Source organism: Frankliniella occidentalis, unplaced genomic scaffold (assembly GCF_000697945.3).
Source record: "Frankliniella occidentalis isolate FOCC.00 unplaced genomic scaffold, Focc_3.1 Scaffold41, whole genome shotgun sequence".
NCBI classification, from domain to species: Eukaryota; Metazoa; Arthropoda; class Insecta; order Thysanoptera; family Thripidae; genus Frankliniella; species Frankliniella occidentalis.
The window spans coordinates 1,003,182-1,024,236 of record NW_026267171.1 but is presented as its reverse complement, the minus strand read 5'-3'; the positions used below and the strand labels follow the sequence as shown (position 1 = coordinate 1,024,236).

The window sequence follows — 21,055 nt, the reverse complement described above, 5'->3', positions numbered from 1 at the left end:
GATCTCCATGTCGGAGGGGATGGCGGCCATGGCGGCCACCACGCAGGCGGCGAGAACGATGAGGACCTTCATGATGTCTGCAAAATAAATGAATGAAAATATAAAATTTGTAAGAATTTTGCGGGGAACGGGGATATCCGCTCTTAACGAAATGAGCAACGCTGCCATCGTAAATATGAATAACGCCTGGCTTTAGTACTCACCTGAGATAGGTTACAGAGTGCCGTTTGCAGCTAACAGGTGCTCTTTTATACCCCTTCGTCGTGGAATCTTCGTTCCTTATCTTCCTTTTGTCTGTGCTGTGATTCCTTTGTAGTACCCCACTTAGCCACCATTAGTAAAGGATAAGAGAATTTTTAATATGAATCCACTTTACACATCGCAGAAAACGACGTAATTTATCCTTTTCCTTTTTTGTGATTAAAATTCCACCTACGTGACGAATAGCGGGTACCAAGGTCTAGCTTTTGTAGGTTTATTCTTGGTCCACTTAAAACTGAGCAGCTTATTTATAATGAGACTTTTCAACATTTCCACTAGCCCTTTTTATTGCATATTCTTATGTCATGTTTGTTTTTTTGCTAGGGATGGTCCGAGGTATACGTCACGACGGGCACTTGAGTTTCCTGCTGAGATGCAGATGAACAGATAATGGCTTGTCAGCAACGCGGCAAAAGTCACGATATGTCCTAACAACGTTCTGGAAACAGTTCGGAAATCAAGAAAACGGGCATATGTCTCGTGTTCCAATTTTCTCGTTGTAGAGTGTGGAGTATATCACTCAAGCAACTGACAAGGTGGTAGCAACCAGTAAAAATATAAGGATTTGAGTTGATCAAATTTTTTATTTTTATTTTGCAAATATTTCTTATTTTCAATCACGGTAATAAATACTACACAATACGAAGAAATGTACAAATTTGATTGCCATAAATCTACTTGCAGTTGTAATTCTATTTTTGATAGAGACTACACACCATTCCAAGTGCATATACACGTTCCTAATTATTTATATCACACATCTGTTTGAAATATCAAGAGACCACGTGAAAGTTTGCAGGAACAAGCTGAATTTTAGGGAACATTTCTCTTACTGTACCGGGTGTCCCGGCTCTTACATGCCAGTACGTTGGGTTGCCTATGCACTGGCAGCAGGGGGTGCAGGCGCGGGGCGGGTGGCGGAGGAGTGGCAGCTCCCTTCACTCCTCCGCCACCCGCCCCGCGCCTGCAGCCCCTGCTGCCAGTGCATAGGCAACCCAACGTACTGGCATGTAAGAGCCGGGACACCCGGTACCACAACAGTTATTCTATCGGTGAAAGTTTGCAAATGATAAACAAACACATGAGTTCTTAGCATTTCTGTCGAGAACACAGTATGAGCAGGGTTTCTTTGGCATTTCAGACAACTTAGTCATGACATCTTTGTTATCATTGTGTCAGAGATACGTGCTAACGTAAACGTCAATAAATGTACAAAATATGCGCTTTACAAACATCGAATTAGATACTACAGTATACAGTATATACAACTTTATTCTTACTGAACGTTACAGGTGGCAATTCATCTTTCTTTCAAAAATCATACGGCCTCAGTGTGTTTCACTGGAGCGCACAAAGTTAAACTAAATTGGCCAACGGATTGTAATTTTCCCAAAGTTAAAATTTGCCTAGGCACCCCTCTTGTAGCCTAAGCAACACCTGACAAACAACAAATTACTTTCTATTTTAAAGGAAGCATTGCGGGAATGCTGACAAAAAATTAAAGTCACTACTGTGCGTGAGCGACGGCAACAATCATTAGCCACCGGTAGCCCGCTATAGAGAAAGGCAATCACGGTAGGCGATAGTTTACGGTCAAACCGGGGAGCTTGGGTCGTTGGTGAACCCGCGGTTCATAGGACAAGTATACACCGCGACAACATATATTGGCAGATCACCGCTGAAATTGTGGTTTTATATGTTTCTCGGTATATTATGGACGTGTGAGACTGCAAATGCCACAAAGCTAGGGCAAACAAAAGATATCCTGCAAACTGCTACGTTCGTGTATTTTAATAAACTGACATAAGATTGTCTCCACACTCAATATGATAAATGTTTGCGTTCTGCTCAGTCTTATTTTCAAATGGAGATTACAAGTAATTAACTTAATTCAATTAATTTACTTACAATTAACTTAAGCATATTGCACGAGGGTGTCTTGTGTTTTCATTTCATAGTGAAATACGATTGTTTTTTGTGTCGGCGCCAACTATGCCGAGCATGTACAGATCTGTACTGTCACTTAACACGATCCTCGAATTCTTTTTGTACACTTTCTTACACTAAGTACACTTTTTTTACACTTCCTTCAATCGTCTTCATTCCACTGCCGCAGCTCATTCTGTAACGAAAAACACACATGAAACGGGATGCCAAAATAGAGAAGGGCTCGGCAGCACAATTATAGTTGCCTATCCACCTAGTTAAGAAAGGGAAGCTAGGTGAATAAGTCAGTATATAGGTATTAACAAAAAAGTGAACTGGGATTAACCATCGTCTTCCTCGCCGTCTTCTTCGTCTGCTCCATTCTCATCATAGTCGTTGTCGAAGTCGTCCGACGCTGTGGCGTGCGACTGTTGCGAAGGCATTCCGTGCATGGAATTGCGGTACGAGGGTGGCGCAGCGGTGGGGATGGACAGGTCCTGTTAGCGGGTGTGCGGGGTTAGTCAAGCGAGACACCAACACCACACCATGTTAGCCAATGATTTGAGGCGAGTGGGTCGCGAGAAAAGTACTGAGACATTAATGTTAAACGTACCGACGGCGGTCTCCAGCCACAGCCAGCCAGTGGAAGGCCATCCTCTCCCAGTGGACAAGGCGCGTCGAGCCCTGGCACGCCCTGTGCGCCTTTGTCTCCCTTGTCTCCTTTCCGTCCACGTTTGCCCGGCGGTCCCTGCCAACGCATGAACAAGGTATTCCCTCTTTGTTTATTTCTCCCTCAGCGTGCAAAACACCGTTTACCCCAGGCCGAATTCGGTGTACTTACAGTTTCGCCCATGGCGCCTTTCTCACCCTTGGGGCCCTGTGGAAAAAACATTGAGATATTACTCATTTGAGAACTCAACTGTCAGCGCCAATAATCTAGCCTTGTCTCTGATGCATGGCTTTATTCTTTGGCATTCGCCACTCCTAACACATGACCAAAGTAAAATTAGCTGTTATTTTTTTTTTAACCCAGACGGGTGATTTACGTTATTTGGTCTTGTAGTTTGGAGAGAAGTGTGGTGGGTAAGTAAAGGGAGGTAAGGTTATAGATAAGGATAGCTTTACCTCTTGGCCTGGGATTCCGTCCGTGCCCTGGTTGCAAGACAGAGAAAGTGGACGTTAACAAACACAGGTTAAACGGAGAAGCAATATCTGGGTGGACTGCATATTGTTAAGGCAGCACAACTAGATTAAGTATTAGCTGTCACACAGCATCCATAGCACACCTAAAACAGAACACTTATTTCTCTTAGAGTGGTACCTACCGGAAGACCCGGCTCGCCTCTTTCGCCTTTGGACCCTGGTTCTCCTTGGCCACCCTGTAGAACAATTTGTAACACATTACGATATTGTGTCTCTAAACAAAGCGTACCTCAAACATGACGCAAGTTTTGCATACGTGGTTTTCATGCATGTTAACGGAATTGTTAGGAAAGCATCTTTTCAGCACCAAAAGCAAAAGTCTAATACGCTGACGTGGGTAGCGTGCGTTATCTTAGTTCAGTCGTTTGAGTGGCTGTACTGTTTTTTTTTATTATGAAAGGGTCCTCCCTATAAAAAAACGAACGCGGGTGAGTTCAGACAGTGCACGTGCTGTATTGTGCACAGTGCACGCCAAACGCGGCAACTGTGAAGTGTGGAGGCACTTTCCGAACACTGCCCCCACTGCAACACACGGTCAGGAAATCGCCCCCGCACTCCCATCACGGCAAACACGTTCGGCAGTCAGTATGCCGCGGTGCACGAATATGAGCCGGCACTAACTGGCCCAATTCACCCGCGTTTACTTTCTACAGGGAAAAGCAAGCGGCGCCGAGTACACATACCTTCATTCCATCAAGACCCGGCTGCCCCTGAAGAATGTAAGAAAACAAAATAATAGAAATAAATGAATCTAGAGAGAAAGGGTTGATTACTCATACTGAATTGGTAACATTTAAGGTGCGATTTATTCTTCTTGGCCATGGAAATGTTGTGATAGGGATTATTTTCAATAATATAGCGCGCGCAGTGAAGTATTGTGTGTTGAAGTAGTGAGTGAGCTACAGACGCATGCGAAAAAACGCATGACCAATAAGCAGTTTCATGACTTAAAAATAAAATGTGTTTTCAGATTGCGATCAATGGCTCAAATTTATGACTTGTCCTTGTTTTTAAAACTTTTGCTGCTCGAAGCGTCGCGTCATGTGGAGCTGTATTGTGAGAACGTCTGATCAAAGGCAACTATACTACACGTTGAATTCGTCAATAAGAGTTCGGTAAAAGCATAAAGTGTTAGTAAATTTAACTATTACTCACACTAGAGAGAAAAAAGGCGTTTAGTAGTGTTACAGCTTTCTCAAGACAAGAAAAAATGCATTGTCACATTAAGTGCCAGGAAAAATACGCAGATTCAATCGCAGATTGTCACTGATAAAAGTCGTTATTATCACGAATGTGTCTGGCACCGTCTGCCATTATTTTCTACAGATGCTTATATTTTTTTCACGGTTTTGAAGGTGATTTTTACTTGCACGTTGTAAGACCATGGCAAAAACCTCAGAGACGTAAACAAACGGAAAATTTACATCAGTGATATAAGGAGTGAAAACAGTACATCCCAGTACGCGTTTCTCAATTGAGGATGAAAAAATCGTGTCAAAGTCCGAAATTATGGAACTAGGTGGAGCTTGGTAAATTTAATTTTAATCACTGACTTTATCTGATATTTTTGCCAGTTTGAGGGTTTAAGATGGGGTTGATAGGTAACAAACCATCTACGATTTAGCCGCACACTGCTTCAAGCATTGTGAACTTCATGCACACACTCTTTTATTTTTCGAAATATCTTATCTTACACACCAAGACATTACAAAAAACAACAAAGAATCTGGCAGTGGAACTATAACTGACCTAGCAATACAATACTTATGTTAGCAAAATGTCATTGATGGTATCACATTGGTTAACAAAGAAAATTGCATTTCAGGCAATTCCCATTTATAATAAATACAGGAAGATCGGATTGGCGTGAGGCGACAGAAATGACGGTTAGTAGATGCACTGTGAATCGGCGGCAGCGACTGATGTGCAACGCAACAGCCATGGAGTACAATTGTTATATGATAACTACGATACAAATAGGATGATGAAGAGGAATGTAGTCGATATGGAAATGAAAATTACTCTCTTAGCAATAAACTTAAACCTAACGAATTGATCCGGTTGTACACTTTATACAATGATGTAAGTCCCCACCTATGTTTTACAAGTTTGGGGTGTAACCTAGACGTCCTAGACAATATATAAATACAATATGAGTATTCTTTACAGCCAAGTATACGAAAAGTTAGGAATGCTTGATTTATGCGGCGTGTTTAGGCAAAAGGGAGTCAGAATGACTGTTAGCGAACAGGTGTTTGTCAGAACAACTTTACTGATCGCTTGTCGATGCTTACCGTTGCTATAGACTATGTTAAGTACACTTTAATAGTAACGCATTCATATAAAATAGAAAAGGGCAAGATAACGATGCACCACGCGGCCATTTTTTGGCACGATCAAACTCTTAGCGAGAACAATTGAGAGAACAAAACAGTATGTCCATACTGGTTTCAGATATAAAAGTGTGAAGAAACTCCATTTTGACTATGGACATCAATTTCATACCTGATATCACGATTCCCACAATATTGTGGATGTCAGAAACTGTCATACAACTTTACGTAGTAAATTCGGAGATTACAACTAATATTTGCACTGGCCATTTGATGTAAAAAATAAATACATTCCTCGATTTTTCGTACAATCGAATAGCTGCTGTTTTCTTTTCTAAATAATAATTTCATAACGTCAATTGAGTCTTGATAGGTATTATACATACTACATTTAAGAGAAAGCCATCCACAATCATTATATGATTGGATAACATTATATGCATTTCAGCACGAAAGAAGAGTTATCCACAAATTTATACAAAATGAGATTTGTTTCCATGAAACTGTACATCAAACTTATGCTTCATAATTACAATGAAAACGGCGAGGCAACACTAAAGTGATCCCAACATCATTCGGTCCGAAATGAAAAGAATTTAAAAATGACGAATTATTACCGAAATATCGGCATGTTGCTGGGTTCTTAAAGGCTTTTTTTTTTAAATAACTTGGCGTGCCCCTGATGTACTACCTCCGACAAAAAGATTTGTCGATCATAAACATCCCACGTGCGAGTAAACCTCGCGCTTGACTAAGTGGGCACAGCCCTAATACTTGGGATCTTTATGGCAATCAAATCAATTCGGCGACGACAGCCTTAAAGTCAATACAAACCTATAATGTACATCTCTCCTCCCCACATACATCCCTCTAACAAGTATAAGAGTCTCTCTTCGGACGGCAATCCTCCTACTTTGTACTGTGCAGCTGATGCCCCTGCCCCACCCCTCCACCAGGTGGCGCCTCATGCACAACTCTACAGCCCGCCAGTCAGCTTGCGTGTTAGTATCACTTGGTCACGTTCACACGACAGGTCTTACCATCGGGCCTGGCTTTCCCGGATCACCTGCCCTCCCAGGCTCACCACGCAGTCCCATCGGGCCCTAGAGGCAAGTATAACAGTGAGCACCGGCGCAGTGCATGGATGATTTCAGGTAAAACTGTTGGTACTTACGGGTAGCCCCATTGGCCCAGGATCCCCCTTCCCTCCCTTCTCGCCCTGAAACATTAAAAAGTGAGGCAAATGTAGTTTGGCAGACGAAAAGATTAATTTATAAACAAATCTCGGTGTCAATACTCAACACTCATAGTTGGTCGAGTATTCGTGACATTTTGCTGTTCTCACATAACTTATGCAAATCTATCCACAATGCGTAAATTAAGTGAAATTTCTTAGAGTTTAAAGTATAAATTTACTTTACACACCGGAGTACACAGATGTTGTAAGTTTCTATTCATACACTGGCAAAAGTGACCAAAAAGCCCAGGATAATTTACACCTTGATTTCCATTTGTGTGTAAATTTGAATTCACAAACCAACACCTGCGCAGTTTTCACACATTTGGACTTCCAGTGTAGGTACAAAAAATTAGAGATTTTTTATGCAAGATGGCCAAGAACGTAATGTAAGAATTTTAATAAAGCTCGTTCAGTGCATAGATTAACATAGCCATGTATAACATACATAGTAAAGAAACCCAGCGTGTAGGCCTGAGCGCCTATTTCATTACCATGTCTCCTTTCGCTCCATCCATCCCTCTGTCGCCTTTGATGCCAGGCGGACCCTGAAGGCCTGGTGCGCCGCCGGGCCCAGGCGGGCCTGGTGGTCCCATAACCTGATTGAAAGAAAGGCATAAAGAGAGTAGGATCATGTCATCGTAATTACACATTAATGCGAGAACGAGTGACGTTCAACGTCTAGTACGAGATCCAAAAAAATGGGAAGCAGTTACAATACTACTTACAAATTCGCTGCCTCCTGTCTCAAAGGTCCCATCACCCTGCTCAAAAAGAAAAGGAAAGTGTATTAAAAGATGGCATGTGACGTGGTAAGGATCAAAATGCAATCAGGGCGCATTCTCGCAGTCTCGCATATTTCCATTATATCTAGGTAGCTTTGCGAGCAGAAGGGGCAGAGAAGATATTTACCTGCCGTCGTCTGATCTTTTTGTATTTCTGAAGATCCCGAAGTAGCCGTAAAAAGAAAGACAAAATGCAAACATTCATTAGCGTGCAACAATCACTTCAAAACCTCAGATGCATGAACAGTCAGTCGTGCATTGAAGCCGTGCCATATATTTTAACCTGGATTGCTAGTCGTTCTTTTAACAATATAATGACTTAAAATACCAGAAATATTCCTATCAGCACATGTCAAAATTCTGCTTTAACTGACACAGATTGTGAAGTTAAACAGCACACTTTAAATTTGCCATTCCACTCTCTCAGAGCATTTTAGAAGCCATGAGCAAGAAACGAGACAATTTTCAAATGTTTGGACATGACGTCTATTCACTTACTCTAGCCACCCGCGACGGGAGCTACAAAAGAAATGCTTCATAAGAGTCGAATATTTCTTAGAAAGCGGCACTACACGACCGATTGCTTTAAAAACACGTCACTGAGCTACCATTATCTCAATCCAACGCCAGACTCTTACCGATTCTCCTTTCTCGCCTTTGTCTCCCTTCACACCCGGATATCCCTGTGAGCAGAGAGAGAGGATGGTGATCGTAATGACATGCAATAGCAGCGGAGGAGGCAAGTTCAAACCACCGCGCGTTTACTCACCGGTGGACCTGGAAGGCCGGGAGGACCCATCAAACCGGGGTGGCCGATGTCGCCGTACTCGCCCTTTTCCCCCTTGGGCCCGGACATACCCTGCAAACAGAGGGAAGCTGTGAGCGACGTGGGCATGCCGACGTGCTTGTGGGTGCCGGGGGCGGCTGGAGGCACCACTACTCACCGGAAGGCCTGGCGGACCCTGCGGCCCGGTCGCGCCGTTCTGACCGTCGAGTCCCGGAGGCCCCAAGAGACCCATATCGCCCTTTGAACCTGCAGAAAGACGAGATGACGAGTCAGTCGGGTGCGAGAGAGAGAGACAGACACTGGAGTGGAATAAAAAGGGCACGCGCGGCCACGCTCCCACTCGGAGACTCCCCTGCCCGTCCAACAGAGACTTTACCTGATACCCCAGTATCCCCTTTGTCTCCCTTCTCTCCACGAAGTGCGGCCTCTCCCGGCTCTCCCTTCTGGCCGGGCAGGCCCGGTAGTCCGCGCTCCACCGCTGTGCCTGGGTCGCCTTTCCTTCCCTGGTTCGGAGCGAGTCGAGTCAGCTTAGCCTTTCTCATGTTCCAACGGCAACGTTAAATTTGAGTCAATATGACCCTTTTTTAAATGTTCTGCTGTGTGATGTCAGCCGCACTCCACTAAATGTTTTTATTTTTTTAAATAGCAACAGGGAGTTAATAGCAGGTTCCATTAGAAGTGCGGCACGAAGCTGTCAGAACTTTGTTAATTTAGCTAATTAACGGTGTTAAACGTATTACACACATTCCGGTGCAGCCGTTTGGAACATGGAGCCGGGCAGAGATGCAAATGCTGCCATTACGGCAGTGGTAATAGACAGGCTCATAAATACGATGGTTAGTCGGAAAGGAAGCCATGCGCAAGCAAATGTTTACACTACAGGTCGAGTGTGCAAGGTACATCTCTCATGACCGTGCCATGCACACCTCCCAGCAACGTTTGACTTACCGGAAAGACCGGAGAAAGAAAGAACTTGTTAGTCTACACAGGCTTCACCTCCACAAGCATTTCTTCAAACTACCGTATTGTGTTAGAAGGAAATAAAAAATACACAAAGCAATAAGTATATACCACCACAGTAAGCCTACCGCGGATGTTATCATAACGCAGTTATCAAAGAGTGAGGGATGGCTATTTTGTATTATGTGAAAAAGCTGTTGTTAATTGTGTTAGTTATGTCCAGTTAGTGTGTTAAATAAGATATGAAAGGCCGTATTAGAAGCATAGAAACACCACCACAAATGTTACCAAAGCACTACAGCAAATGTTAGATAAGGAATAGGAACAGGAGCAAAAAAGACACAGGTCAGCGAGGGGGCCACCACTTCGTTTCAGGATGTACGCAGGATTACGTAAGTACATGGATTACACATAAATTTTGTTGAATTTCTTGGGCTAAAACCGTTAAATTTGGATAATTAGGTGAAATTAAATGACAATTTTTCAACATTTGCTTATTATACTACAGGGGTTACATAGGAAATACACTTCCACCTGCACACAGGATTACGTGAGTCGTGGCCCCCTCAGGTCAGAAGAGACAAATAAACACATCCAAAGTAAAACGAACACACAAAGCCATGTATCAGAAACTAAAAAACAAAAATAAACATTTTATGGAAAAACGTGTAAATTTTAATTTTTTAGGGTGGAATTTTATGATTAGAGTTTTAAAAAGTAATAAATAATGAATCTTGGCATAGTCTTAAATAAAAAAATTACGATAAGAAAGTAGGGTATCTTGGAGGAAAGGAAAGTTTGTAGACTGGCATGTTACAATCCTTACCCTTTTTCCGCGCTTCCCTCTCTCTCCAACCTCGCCCTTCGGACCTTCTGGGCCAGCTGGGCCTGAATCGCCCTTATCTCCTCTCAAACCTTCTGGACCTGTCAAATAACAATCTACGTCACTACGGCGATCTACTTCAAGCTAATGAAAACACAAACACTACCACAAATGTAACTTTAAAATACAAAAATACGACCAACAATACACTGAGTGCTACATTACTGTTTTACAAATAGAAAAGTACTGTCTCTGATGTACCGCTACAGAAATACTACGTCACGAAATATACTGCTTACCACTTTTTTTCTGCGTCAGGTCTTTTACAACTTAGCTACGGCAAACAACTCTACATTGCGACTAACCACCGTCACTGTCTCGACACGCAACCCCAGATTCTCGAGTTATCTAGTACGCGGCGTTAAGAGATGACCCGGAAGGTACGTCCATAACCTGCCAAGCTCAGCCAAATCAGGCTCTCATAGCGCCTGGCAGGTAGGCAACATTATAGTAGGAGTGCATGCGTGTGCTGTGGGACGGCCTACCCTACGTCTCGCAGGCGCCGCCGGGCCTTCCGCAATTCCCCGCACGATTCTGACAAAAACGGACGTACTTTCTGGGAAATCATCAACGTAACCATTTTGGCACACCGGTCATTTCACCCTTCTCAAGACTGTAGACGACATCTTTGCTGTAATAAATTCCTCACCTGGTGGGCCTGGTGGACCGGGTGGGCCTTCGATTATACCAGTAGGGAACTGGTCTCCTGTCAGCGTAGTCGTCATACCCCTCTCGCCCTTGTCGCCCTTTTCACCCTGTCAACACAAAGTACACAAAGTGAGACAAAGTAACACTGACTGCTGTACAAGGACTAGCTAGTTCCAACCACCAACTCGAGCACGGAATTAAGGATTAGAAAAGTAAAACACATGGGTTAGTAAATGTCTTACAACGAAAGAAAAGCTAAATGTTAGCAGGGGCAAAGGTAAAAATGAAGAGAAAGAGCTCCAGAATGTATGTTATTCAAATCAAAGGAAACAGGAGCCCCAAAACCTTAAGAAGCTGAAAAACCATCAACCAGGAAGGAACTCCGCGCCACCGGCAAAAATGCCACCGAGGCGACTTACTCGTTGGCCAGGTAGACCAGGAAGTCCATCTGTTCCGTTTTGCCCCGGAATGCCCTGAACAAAATTGGAAACAATAGAACTGGAAACTCCTATTCCGTTATATGTATTTATTCGCATTTACTAACAATCCGAATGAATAAGGCAACATTATAGCCAGTATCTACGTTTTCTGCAATATTAACTCTCTTGAATAGGGAAATTACATATTTGTGCTACCAGTATTCATTCGGATGCACTAAGCAAATTCTCACAGATAATCCTAATTGTCCTGGGATGCCCGGAAAACCTGGTGGACCCATGAGGCCTGGTTGTCCCTGAAACATCGGAAATGCCGGAAGTGACCTCCAAAACTCAGCCAAGAAACAATTTATGGCCATTAGCCAGATTCCTGCCAAAGGATTAACTGGTCAGCGAGAAAAACCGCAGTTTGTACCTAGGTTACAAGATAAACGATGTGAAGTAACCATGGTAACCACTTGGTGCAGACCTATGTAAGTGAACAGCAAAGCACAAGTTTACAGTTGATCACGTGAAAAGGGGGTAAAGGTGACTTACCCGCAGTCCTGGCGCTCCCGGCGGCCCCGGCGGTCCCACAGGTCCAGCTGGTCCCGCACTTCCTCTCTCACCCGGTGGTCCTGGCTCCCCGGACGGTCCGGGCCTCCCGTCCTGTCCTGGTAGGCCCTCTTTGCCGACAGGGCCCGCCGCCCCGGGTGGCCCAGGCTCCCCTCGCTCGCCCTACACAACAGAGTTGCAATTTAACATTTTCGAACTGGTGTGCCTTGAAAAAAACTAGCCACAATTTAAATAAGACGTAAATCAAGTCACGAAAAACAACGCAACTCTTCCTTTACTGCACCGAGTGGAAAAAACGACAGTCAAACTAACTAATAAATTACAGTAAAGTAAGCATGCAAAACAAGCAGAGTGCAGCGCAGGCGCTTCCGTAAGACAGTGACGCGAATGAGTTCATGCAGTGCTTGTTCGGTGGTCACTTACAGTTATTAGGGATGATTTTCAAGAGCAGAGAGGGACAAACAATATTCTTTGCATAGACTCTGAAACACTTTCAAAATACCAAGTAGGAAAGTTGTAAAACGTACAAGCGACTGGCTCATGGTTAGTATAGAGGAAGTCGCAATGTTTTATCACGTGGTTACGATTGGTCTTTGACATAAATAAGACCACTATTATTTTAAAAGCAGCTACGACCGAAGGCAAGCAACTTCTTTAGACCCGTTTCCCTTAAAAGTTCCAAAAAGCAGTTTGTTTCATAGGTTGATAGACCAGTCCGGAAAAGCAAGGATGAGAAGCGGACCAAGATCAGGTAACGAGTGACGTGCAGAGCAGCCCCAATAAGAGCTGCACCATTCATTAAGCTGCACTTACTTTGACATATATGATGTTCTGCGCCGAAATATTGAGCCCCTGCTCTTGTAGTCCCTAAAAGAATTCCACAAAGCTCGTGAATTGTTTTATCAACTTATGGGACAGAACCGCCCCAGCTCCCCCGAACCAGTGAGCGCAAGCGGCAAAAGCACCTGCTGCACTACACTAGGCCCGCCGGGAGGCAGTGGGCGCACGAGTTGACCGCTGCACATGGCGTAAGAACACCACAAACCAAAACAAAGTTAAGTTATGTCTTTACTTTACCCGAAATGTTGAAATGGGTTCATAAGCAAATTTTTATACAGAAGGAAACGCGACTGACAGTAAAAATTGATCAGCGGGTGTTCAAGTTCGTACCCTCCACTGCACATAGCCATTCAGAAACACATCACTGACTTCAAAAGGCAGGCACTCCTGCTAAATTTTCGTGCAATAATATTTCTAATTAAAGCAAAAATACAAGAGTATCGTCAACCGTCACCGCACAACACAGGTCAGAAAACACAGCCACTACAGATAGGTCTATTACAACAAACTAGTAAACAACACTGCTGGGTACTATATTTTTTCATTAACGGTGTACCTCCTTCCAAATTGGGGCAACAAAATACTAAAATCGTACGAGCTGTCTCATTGCACGTGCCATGTGACATTCGGACACTTAAAACTGCGCGATAAAATGTTGCATTTCAAAGAGAGTGAGACAGCCACGTCTTTCGCAGAACAGTGTTTGACTTCTAGTGACCTGGTTTTCACATACTTTATTGTGTGTGACCGATGGTCAAACAAACTTCTCTTACGTCACAAACTGCTGCTTGTTGAGAAGATTACACATTGAATCGTTCGGGCCGGAATGCCTATGACACGCTGCGGGTCGAAGGGGCAGCGCGTGCAAGGAAACGCTAGGTGTACGAATATTCAGCACAAAATGAATGTAACTCCCAGATTATTAAAGTTCTTGTGCAGTTTGTGTGTTTGCTGTTTTTCAAACTAATTTACCACAGCAGTCATGTTGACCGAAACATAACAACAGAAATGGAACTCTATAAACGTTTTGGTTCGGAAATCTTTTTAACATTTCATTTCTATCAAAACATATCTACTATACGGAAGTTTTATACAAATGAAAGGTTCTACACCATCATACCAAAACATACAAAACGAGCAAAGAAAACAAAATATTAATGGTCTTGCATGCCAGTAATAAGAGAGCTGACAAGCGTGAAAGACATGGAAATGAAATGGGACATAAATGAAAGCAAATAAAGATAACTTAGGAGATATTTTGATGTAATCGCAATCTTTTTAGGGCTAGTAGGGGGTTAGGTACAATCGTTTGATGGGCATTCTACGTTTTAAATTTATGCTAGTAACGGATATGAATGGAAGAATGACGGCGAGCAATGTGTTTTAGCCTCAAATTACTCCGAGAACAAAACCACAATAAAAAGGGCACCAATTAAGAATACTTTTCCTTTGCATATCAATTCACCAAATTACCAAAAACAGACAAAGAGGACAGCAGCTCTCCCAACAGCTAAGGAGACAAAAAAGTAAACCACCAGCCAACCAAAGAGGAACAAATGAAGAAAACCAAGCACATGTGAATGCGGACAAGGCATTGCTGCCCATTTGTCTCCATACCTTCACCGCAACGATTTCGGCGTATCCTAACGTTCCTCCTCGGAGAGTTGTCACTGAACGCTTCAGCCCCTACAAATATTGCAAGTTTACAGCAAAATTCCTCCATTTCCTTTACATTATCTCTAAAAGTGTTTATTTCCATCCAGAAGACTGCAACAGTATTGCTAAGGTATGGGAGAGGAAGTAAAAATAAAATTTTATAAGAAAGAGCTATGAATTAATAATTACCTTGACAGCGGCATACATGTCGAACGCTGGACCACCAGGATCGCCCTTGGAGCCTTTCTCTCCGGGTGCACCCTGCAACAAAATTTTGAAGATGACGAAACAGTCGAAGCACGCAATGTGATGCGATGCCATGCATTAGCGGCATGGACATGTAAGTAGTTATTCTTTTTATCTGGCAGAAGCAGCTGCAATTTTAAAATTTAAAAAATTTAAAATTCAAGCCAGAGGAACGGGTTTATACCTTGATTTGCAGAGCATTGCGCAAGGCTGTCTTTAAACTTTTACAGAAAGCAAAGAACAGGATGCGGTGGCACCTAAGAAATGCCGATCCCCAAAAAAGGGAGATGGAGTAAATCATGCAGGAATAGGAAACAAATATCCTATTCTAATTTTAAAACAATAAAGCATTTTTTCATAATTTTCCCCAGTTTACACATGCTAAGATGCAGCTAGGAAGCATTAAGACCTCGTGACTTCCGTTGCAAGTCACATTTATCCTTCAACTCACCGGGTCACCTTTGGGCCCGTCCAAACCGATCGCACCCTTAAAGAAAACAAAACGATTCGCTCAGATAGGTTGACTACTCGTCGGTTTGAAATTGGAATTGAAAAATAAACTGTTCGTCTTCCAGCTTTGCCGTGCGCGACTGTTAGTAGATAGCTTTTAACTAATATTAGTAAAATATCACGGAAAGCATAATAAACGAAGAGTATTATTACCAGCATGCGACGAAGCTGACAACTACTAAGGAGCAACAGCTGACAATGTATCAGCAAAATCATAAAGAAAAAATAATAATACTTGAGCACACTAGTATTTCTAAGAAATTAGAGGCGCTCTTCCCCAAAACAAACATCGAGGGGGATGACTCTACATCGGAGGCTGCATAATTCCCAGCGGCGCCGCTGTTTCTCGAGGGGGAGAGGCCGACAAGCCTTTCGGCTGTCAGCGAGGCGCGCGTGGCGGAGGAAGCGCGAGCAGGCTCCGCCAGGCTCCGCCCTTTCCGTGTCGCTCTGGGGAATGACCAGGCCGGCATAAATCGTGTCGCGACACACGGCTGGCGCGCGGCGCGTGGCGCTCCGCGTGGCGCTCCGCGTGGCGCTCCGCGTGGCGCTCCGCGTGGCGCTCCGCGTGGTGCGGCCCGGCGCCTACAACCCCTCCTCCCTGACCCTCCGCAATCCTAATGGGCCCCGCGGCTTAACACGCGGCGGACACGCGACGGGCTCATCGATCAGGAAATCAAGTGGTGCTCCCCAAAAGTGAGGACCAGTTGCGCAATGCGCAGCAATCCCAGTCATCTGCTGGGAACAACGGCCTCCATTATGTGGTGTGGATGTGAGCTTAACTGCCATAACGATTCGCTCACTCACAACACAACCGCACGCAAGCAATACGCCCAAAAAATGCGAAAGCCTACATGTGCTTAGGATAGCTACGAGTGGGGCAAAAAAATTACAAAGGGGAGTTCTAAAACATCTAATATGTCACTACGACGCTCTAGGGGTAGATTTCTAGACAGTTTCTGCACGGCCTTACCCCAAAACCTCTATCGCCTTTGGGCCCCTTCGAGCCCTGGAATAAAAGTATACAACAATTGACAGAATGTTCAAACTACTGAAGGATAATCGATCTTTTCCATGTATTAGTCACACTTTTTTGTCTCGTTCATCTCTATACATTTCTTTCATGCATTAGAATAATTTTAAATAACTGAAAACACCTAGTGTAAGTAATTACCGGAAATCCACTTTGTCCGGGGGTCCCCGGCGTTCCTTTGGCCCCGGGTATACCCTGAAAATAATAAAACGATTAAAAATGTAAATATGCCGCCCTCCGCATTCTGTCTTCATAAAAGCCGTTTCCAAGACGTACCTTCTTTCCTCTCTTGCCAGGTGGACCTTGAGGCCCAGGGGGTCCTGCAAACAGATAAATGGAGTTCATTAGATTTTTAAGCAAAACATTTCGAGGACGGGCGAGAGGACTATAGGCTTTAGCGACTTGGTTGATGGTCGGGGAAGGCCTAAGGTGGCCTAAGCAGGCTTTGGGGGGGGATTCGGTAGAGCTGAGGAGGAGGTGTTTAACGGAGCGGGGGAGGGGTGCGGGCGGGGCAGGAGACGGGAGGGAGAGCCTGTGCACAGCAGCACCACCGGTGGTGAGAGTTCCAGAGCAATTATGAGGGACAAATTGCCCTCAACGGATTATATTTATAGCTCGGGATAAGAGCGAGGCAAAGGGCAGCCAACCAGCCGGGCGGAGGCCCGCAGAGGCGCGGCACAGGGCGCATGGGTATGAATCTTAAACACTGTGGAGTGTGATGTCGCAGAAAGGTGCTCGATGGCCTCAGCCCCACCCCCACACACAACACATGGGTGCTTGACCCCGGGAGGGAGCAGAGCACCTTGTCGAAAGGGGAGGGAGCCCAGCGCAGCCACCAGGGGAGAAGGGGGAGGCCGAGGCTGTAAAAAAATATCACTCCCGGAGAGAAGATAGGGAAAGGTTAATCAGCGAGATGGAGCGACTGCCAAATGGGAAGCAAGAGGAGGGGATGGGGTCGAGGAGGGGGAGGCATGAAGAGAGACAGAGAGAGAGAGAGAGAGAGAGAGAGAGAGGGAGAGAAAGAGGGAGAGGAAGACGGAGACGGAGAGGGAGTGAGGGGGAGAGCGAGGGAGAGAGGAAGAGAGAGAGAGGGGGAGAAGGACCGGCCAAACAGCAACACGAGCTGAGTCAGGAGGAGGGCCGTGCGGCGCGGCGGTCCCCCCGGGACAGGTGTCAGCAGAGGGGTGGTGGAGAGCGCCGCGCCCAGCAGCCGCCCACACAGGCAAGGGGGGGGGGGGAGGGGGGACTTGGGCGATCCAGCACTTTTCAAAGTCATAAGGCGAGATTGTAATGGCGTTGAGCAGTGAGCCCTCCCCGTGTGTGCGAGAGTGCGAGGCTGAGTGCTGCCGCCGCCTTGCTCTCCACTCTCAAGATGCGACACCCCCCGCGCCTCGCTCTCTCCGGAATGAGCAGCTAGAGAGGGGCGCGCGGAGGAAGCAGACGACATGGGGCTGCTTGATAAGGCGTAGCAGCACCACCACCACCACCTTCCCCCTCACACACATCCGGCACACAGCCACGTGCACGCGCTATGTGGCTGCAACAACACCGCTTTGCAATATGCTGCGAGTGCCTGCCGCTTCCTTGATGGTGCAGGGTGTTGGCGCGGCCGAGGCGCGACGCAGCACCCCCAGGAACGGCGAGCCATTTCAGCAGCCGGAGCGGGCGATTATGGCGATGATGATGACGAATCCGCCTCATAGTGCGACAGACTAGGGAGCCTATGGGATGGGGGAATACTAATGCGCACGTCTGGACCATTTTTGTTTTCTTTTCAAATATTTTTATTTTTCCCGCGCTTTTCGCGCCGGCCCCGCCATCCCGTCCGAGTACATGGGGAGCGCCGCACGCCGCACCGCGGAGCACCCCTGAGCAAAAGGGGGCGAGGCATTAGGAACGCATTAGACGCGGGGGGCGCAGCCAGCCAGCAGCAGGGGCATGGCACGGCGCAACTGCCCCCGCCCCATCTTCCTCCCTTTCGGGCTCGCCCGTGTAACCTGGGGCTGCAGAGGCGGGCATTTTTTTACATTTTTTATTTCCACCGCGTGATATAAAATAACAACCGGCCGCTGCTGCTCTTTCACACGAGGCGCCGCAGCACGCGAGGGACACTCACAACAGGTGTCCGCGCGCCGCCGGGGCAGCGCCGGGCGGGGCGGGGCGGGGCGGGGCGCTACTATTCCGATACAATGCGCTCGGTAACGCCCGGCCAGGCCTGGCGGCGTGCACCCGCCCGCCATGCATCGCGATCCCCCGGAGGAGAGAGATAGACTCAGGGGGTGGGCCGGGCGCGCCCGCCTGCCCTGCATACCGATGGGGTCTCGAGTCAGCATGTCTGTCGCACGGGGCCGGGCCGGGTCGGTGGCAGCGCGCCCGGGCGGGCGAGTGAAAGGCCGACCCAGGAACCGAGGCAGGCAAATACACTGTTTTAAACATTGATGGCCAGGTCCTGACAAATTTTCTGTCGTAAAAATGGGAAACCAAAGGTAGGCCTTCCTCGGGGTTAAATGGAAAGGCACAAAAATTTGCAAGGGTTATAGCTCTGTTGGAATGCTCTTTTTTATGACTTTGCAAAGGTATTGGAATCGTTTCAGTCCTTTATTTTTCAGTGGAAACAAAGAATTATTTACTATCTTGAGTAAATGCACTTGGCATATTTAAATGTTGCGCATGACATTTTAAACCGTCGCGATTTCTGCATGTAGCATAATTCCCAGAAAACACAACTTTTCATTCACTGCTCTCACGAACATGTAACCGGCCAGCGCTACTGGTTTTCATGTGCAATCCAAAAGCCCTGCTCGCGGGTTAGAAGGATGGACTCGGGCCAGCGCCGCGCCCCGCCCCGCCTCGCCGCAAACACCCCCGCCCGGCGGGTAAATGTAGCGGCAAAGGGAAGCCAAAAAAAGAGAAAATATTCACAGCGTCCAGCCAAGCCAGCCCAGAGGCACTCTACTTTTAATTAATGGACTTCACACCCTTTTCGTAAAGGGATGGACGGGTGGGGATGGCGGTGATGAGAGAGGGAGGGCATACCGCTCGCGTTTCATTAGGCAGAGCGTTCCGTTTCAGCTTTTTCGTCCGCCAAAACAAAACGCGTCTGCTCGACCAGCAAATTCAATTACTCGCGACGGGGTACAAAAATTTGTTTTAATTGCAGGAACGATTACAAAAGTCGGTCAATAATCGTAATTATTGTCGACGGCAGATTGGCACACGCGTTGTGCCTTTCCTCCATAGCGAGTTGGTCGTTATTTTTCACGCGGCTCTTCGTGCCTTCCCGCGCCGTTGTTTGCACATTCATGTGTGAACGAGTCGATAACGAGACGCGGCTCGATACTCGTCCATCAGTCCGGCCGCGGAATTTTTCATAAAGACGGTAATTGGGTCAACACATGAATGCAGAATGAAGGCGTGTTGCGACGTCGCACGCTAAAAATATTTCGACAATGTAAAACCGATTGCGGTATTTTTAAAAGAATTTTGGAAAAAGAGGCATATTGGCATATTGATAAATACATATATCTGTGGAAAAAAGAAAATGTCCCTAGAGGAAAAGTTAACTGAAGATTGCTATTATCTAACTGCAGATGAACTGAGCGAACTGCTTTTGGCCGCGAATTACTAACTGCGACTGGGATAAGAATGATTTTCCCGGATTATTCCGGCATTTTAATCCGAGTTTAGCTAACGTGAAATCAGCCAAAATGCAGTCTATGCATCAGTTACTTCACAGCTAAAAGCAGTCACATTTTCTTACTGAAGTTTAACTAATCACAACTGCTCCTCGACTGCGGACGCGACTAAGAGTGACTGGAAATACATTCACTCGAGCTGATACCGACCGATTCTTCTTTTAGTTACTTGAGACCGCTTTCAGTCACTTTAGTTGAAGTACAAATACTATCAGTCAGCTAAAGACCCTATATTTTGCCTCTGTTTTAGACGGCTTTTGGATAAACGTCATTTCAGTAAAATATATTCAAAATTTAGTAACTGTCAGTCGGCCCCCTTAACTAAAATTTGACTATGCCGTAACTAACATTTGCGAGAGTACTCGATCCAGCAAGATTAGTCAATTTATAGCTACATGCAGTTAAACTGTGTGACTGCGTTAAGCTGAAGGTTTGCTCCTTTGTGAGTAGAGGGCTGGACTTAAAAAATTTCTCTTTGAAGACCTTCACTCCGTAGCGGGTTCTGACTGCTCGCAACGCAGTGACATTCAGTTAAATATCAGTAAAGATCAGTCGAAAGTCAGTTCAACCGTCATTTAGTCAGAGAGACACTCTACCCCGACCGGTCGTACCCAGACAGAAGCGTATAGCGTAGTGGTCTAGAGTGTCGACTTCCGTCCTGATATTTCGGGGTTCAAATACGCAATCTATTTTTTCTTTGTTTTCGAGGTTTAGTTAAAATGTAGCAAAAGTCAGTCAAGTACAGCAAAGCTTTTCAGTAGACTCCAGGGTAAGAGACAGATAACATCAGGCGCACCTTCAGTTCCTCTTAGGTAATATCAGTTACAGTTAGTCAACCGCCAGGTAAAACGCAGCCGAGCTACTCAGCTAATATCAGTTCACTCCTGTTACAGGGAGAGCCCTCAGTAGAACGCAAGTCAAAAGTCTGCAATTTTTAGTGGAACCGCTGGAAAACGCCGCTAAACGCAGTCAATCTTAGTTAAAATCCGCCAAATGTCAGCTGATGTTTTAGCCTACTTTTAGCAAAACGTCAGCAATTCCCAGTTGCTTTTTTCCTCTAGGG

The 21,055-nt window shown here is 45.6% G+C and overlaps 2 protein-coding genes across 9 annotated transcripts in view; one reads left to right on the top strand and one right to left on the bottom strand.

Annotated features, from left to right (window-relative positions):
- The window catches only part of LOC113203300 (procathepsin L-like), a 601,094-nt gene that overhangs the window by 436,097 nt on the left and 143,942 nt on the right, over positions 1-21,055 (top strand). The window lies entirely within an intron of this gene.
- LOC113203294 (collagen alpha-5(IV) chain-like) overlaps positions 1,245-21,055 on the bottom strand; it is a 188,995-nt gene continuing 169,184 nt past the window's right edge. The window contains exons 2-29 of one of the 4 annotated variants that reach the window (XM_052266623.1): positions 16,574-16,617; positions 16,439-16,492; positions 16,238-16,273; positions 15,209-15,244; positions 14,701-14,772; positions 14,473-14,541; positions 12,829-12,882; positions 11,998-12,177; positions 11,694-11,756; positions 11,443-11,496; positions 11,025-11,130; positions 10,319-10,416; positions 8,909-9,035; positions 8,690-8,778; positions 8,515-8,604; positions 8,384-8,428; positions 7,873-7,899; positions 7,689-7,724; positions 7,455-7,559; positions 6,898-6,942; positions 6,764-6,826; positions 4,074-4,100; positions 3,513-3,566; positions 3,313-3,339; positions 3,029-3,064; positions 2,801-2,935; positions 2,534-2,684; positions 1,245-2,383 (exon numbers count right to left, since the gene is read on the bottom strand). In XM_052266623.1, the coding sequence (XP_052122583.1) occupies positions 2,379-2,383; positions 2,534-2,684; positions 2,801-2,935; positions 3,029-3,064; positions 3,313-3,339; positions 3,513-3,566; positions 4,074-4,100; positions 6,764-6,826; positions 6,898-6,942; positions 7,455-7,559; positions 7,689-7,724; positions 7,873-7,899; positions 8,384-8,428; positions 8,515-8,604; positions 8,690-8,778; positions 8,909-9,035; positions 10,319-10,416; positions 11,025-11,130; positions 11,443-11,496; positions 11,694-11,756; positions 11,998-12,177; positions 12,829-12,882; positions 14,473-14,541; positions 14,701-14,772; positions 15,209-15,244; positions 16,238-16,273; positions 16,439-16,492; positions 16,574-16,617 (1,928 nt within the window). In that variant the 3' untranslated portion in view covers positions 1,245-2,378. The other 3 variants (XM_052266624.1, XM_052266625.1, XM_052266626.1) reach the window with 3 other exon arrangements.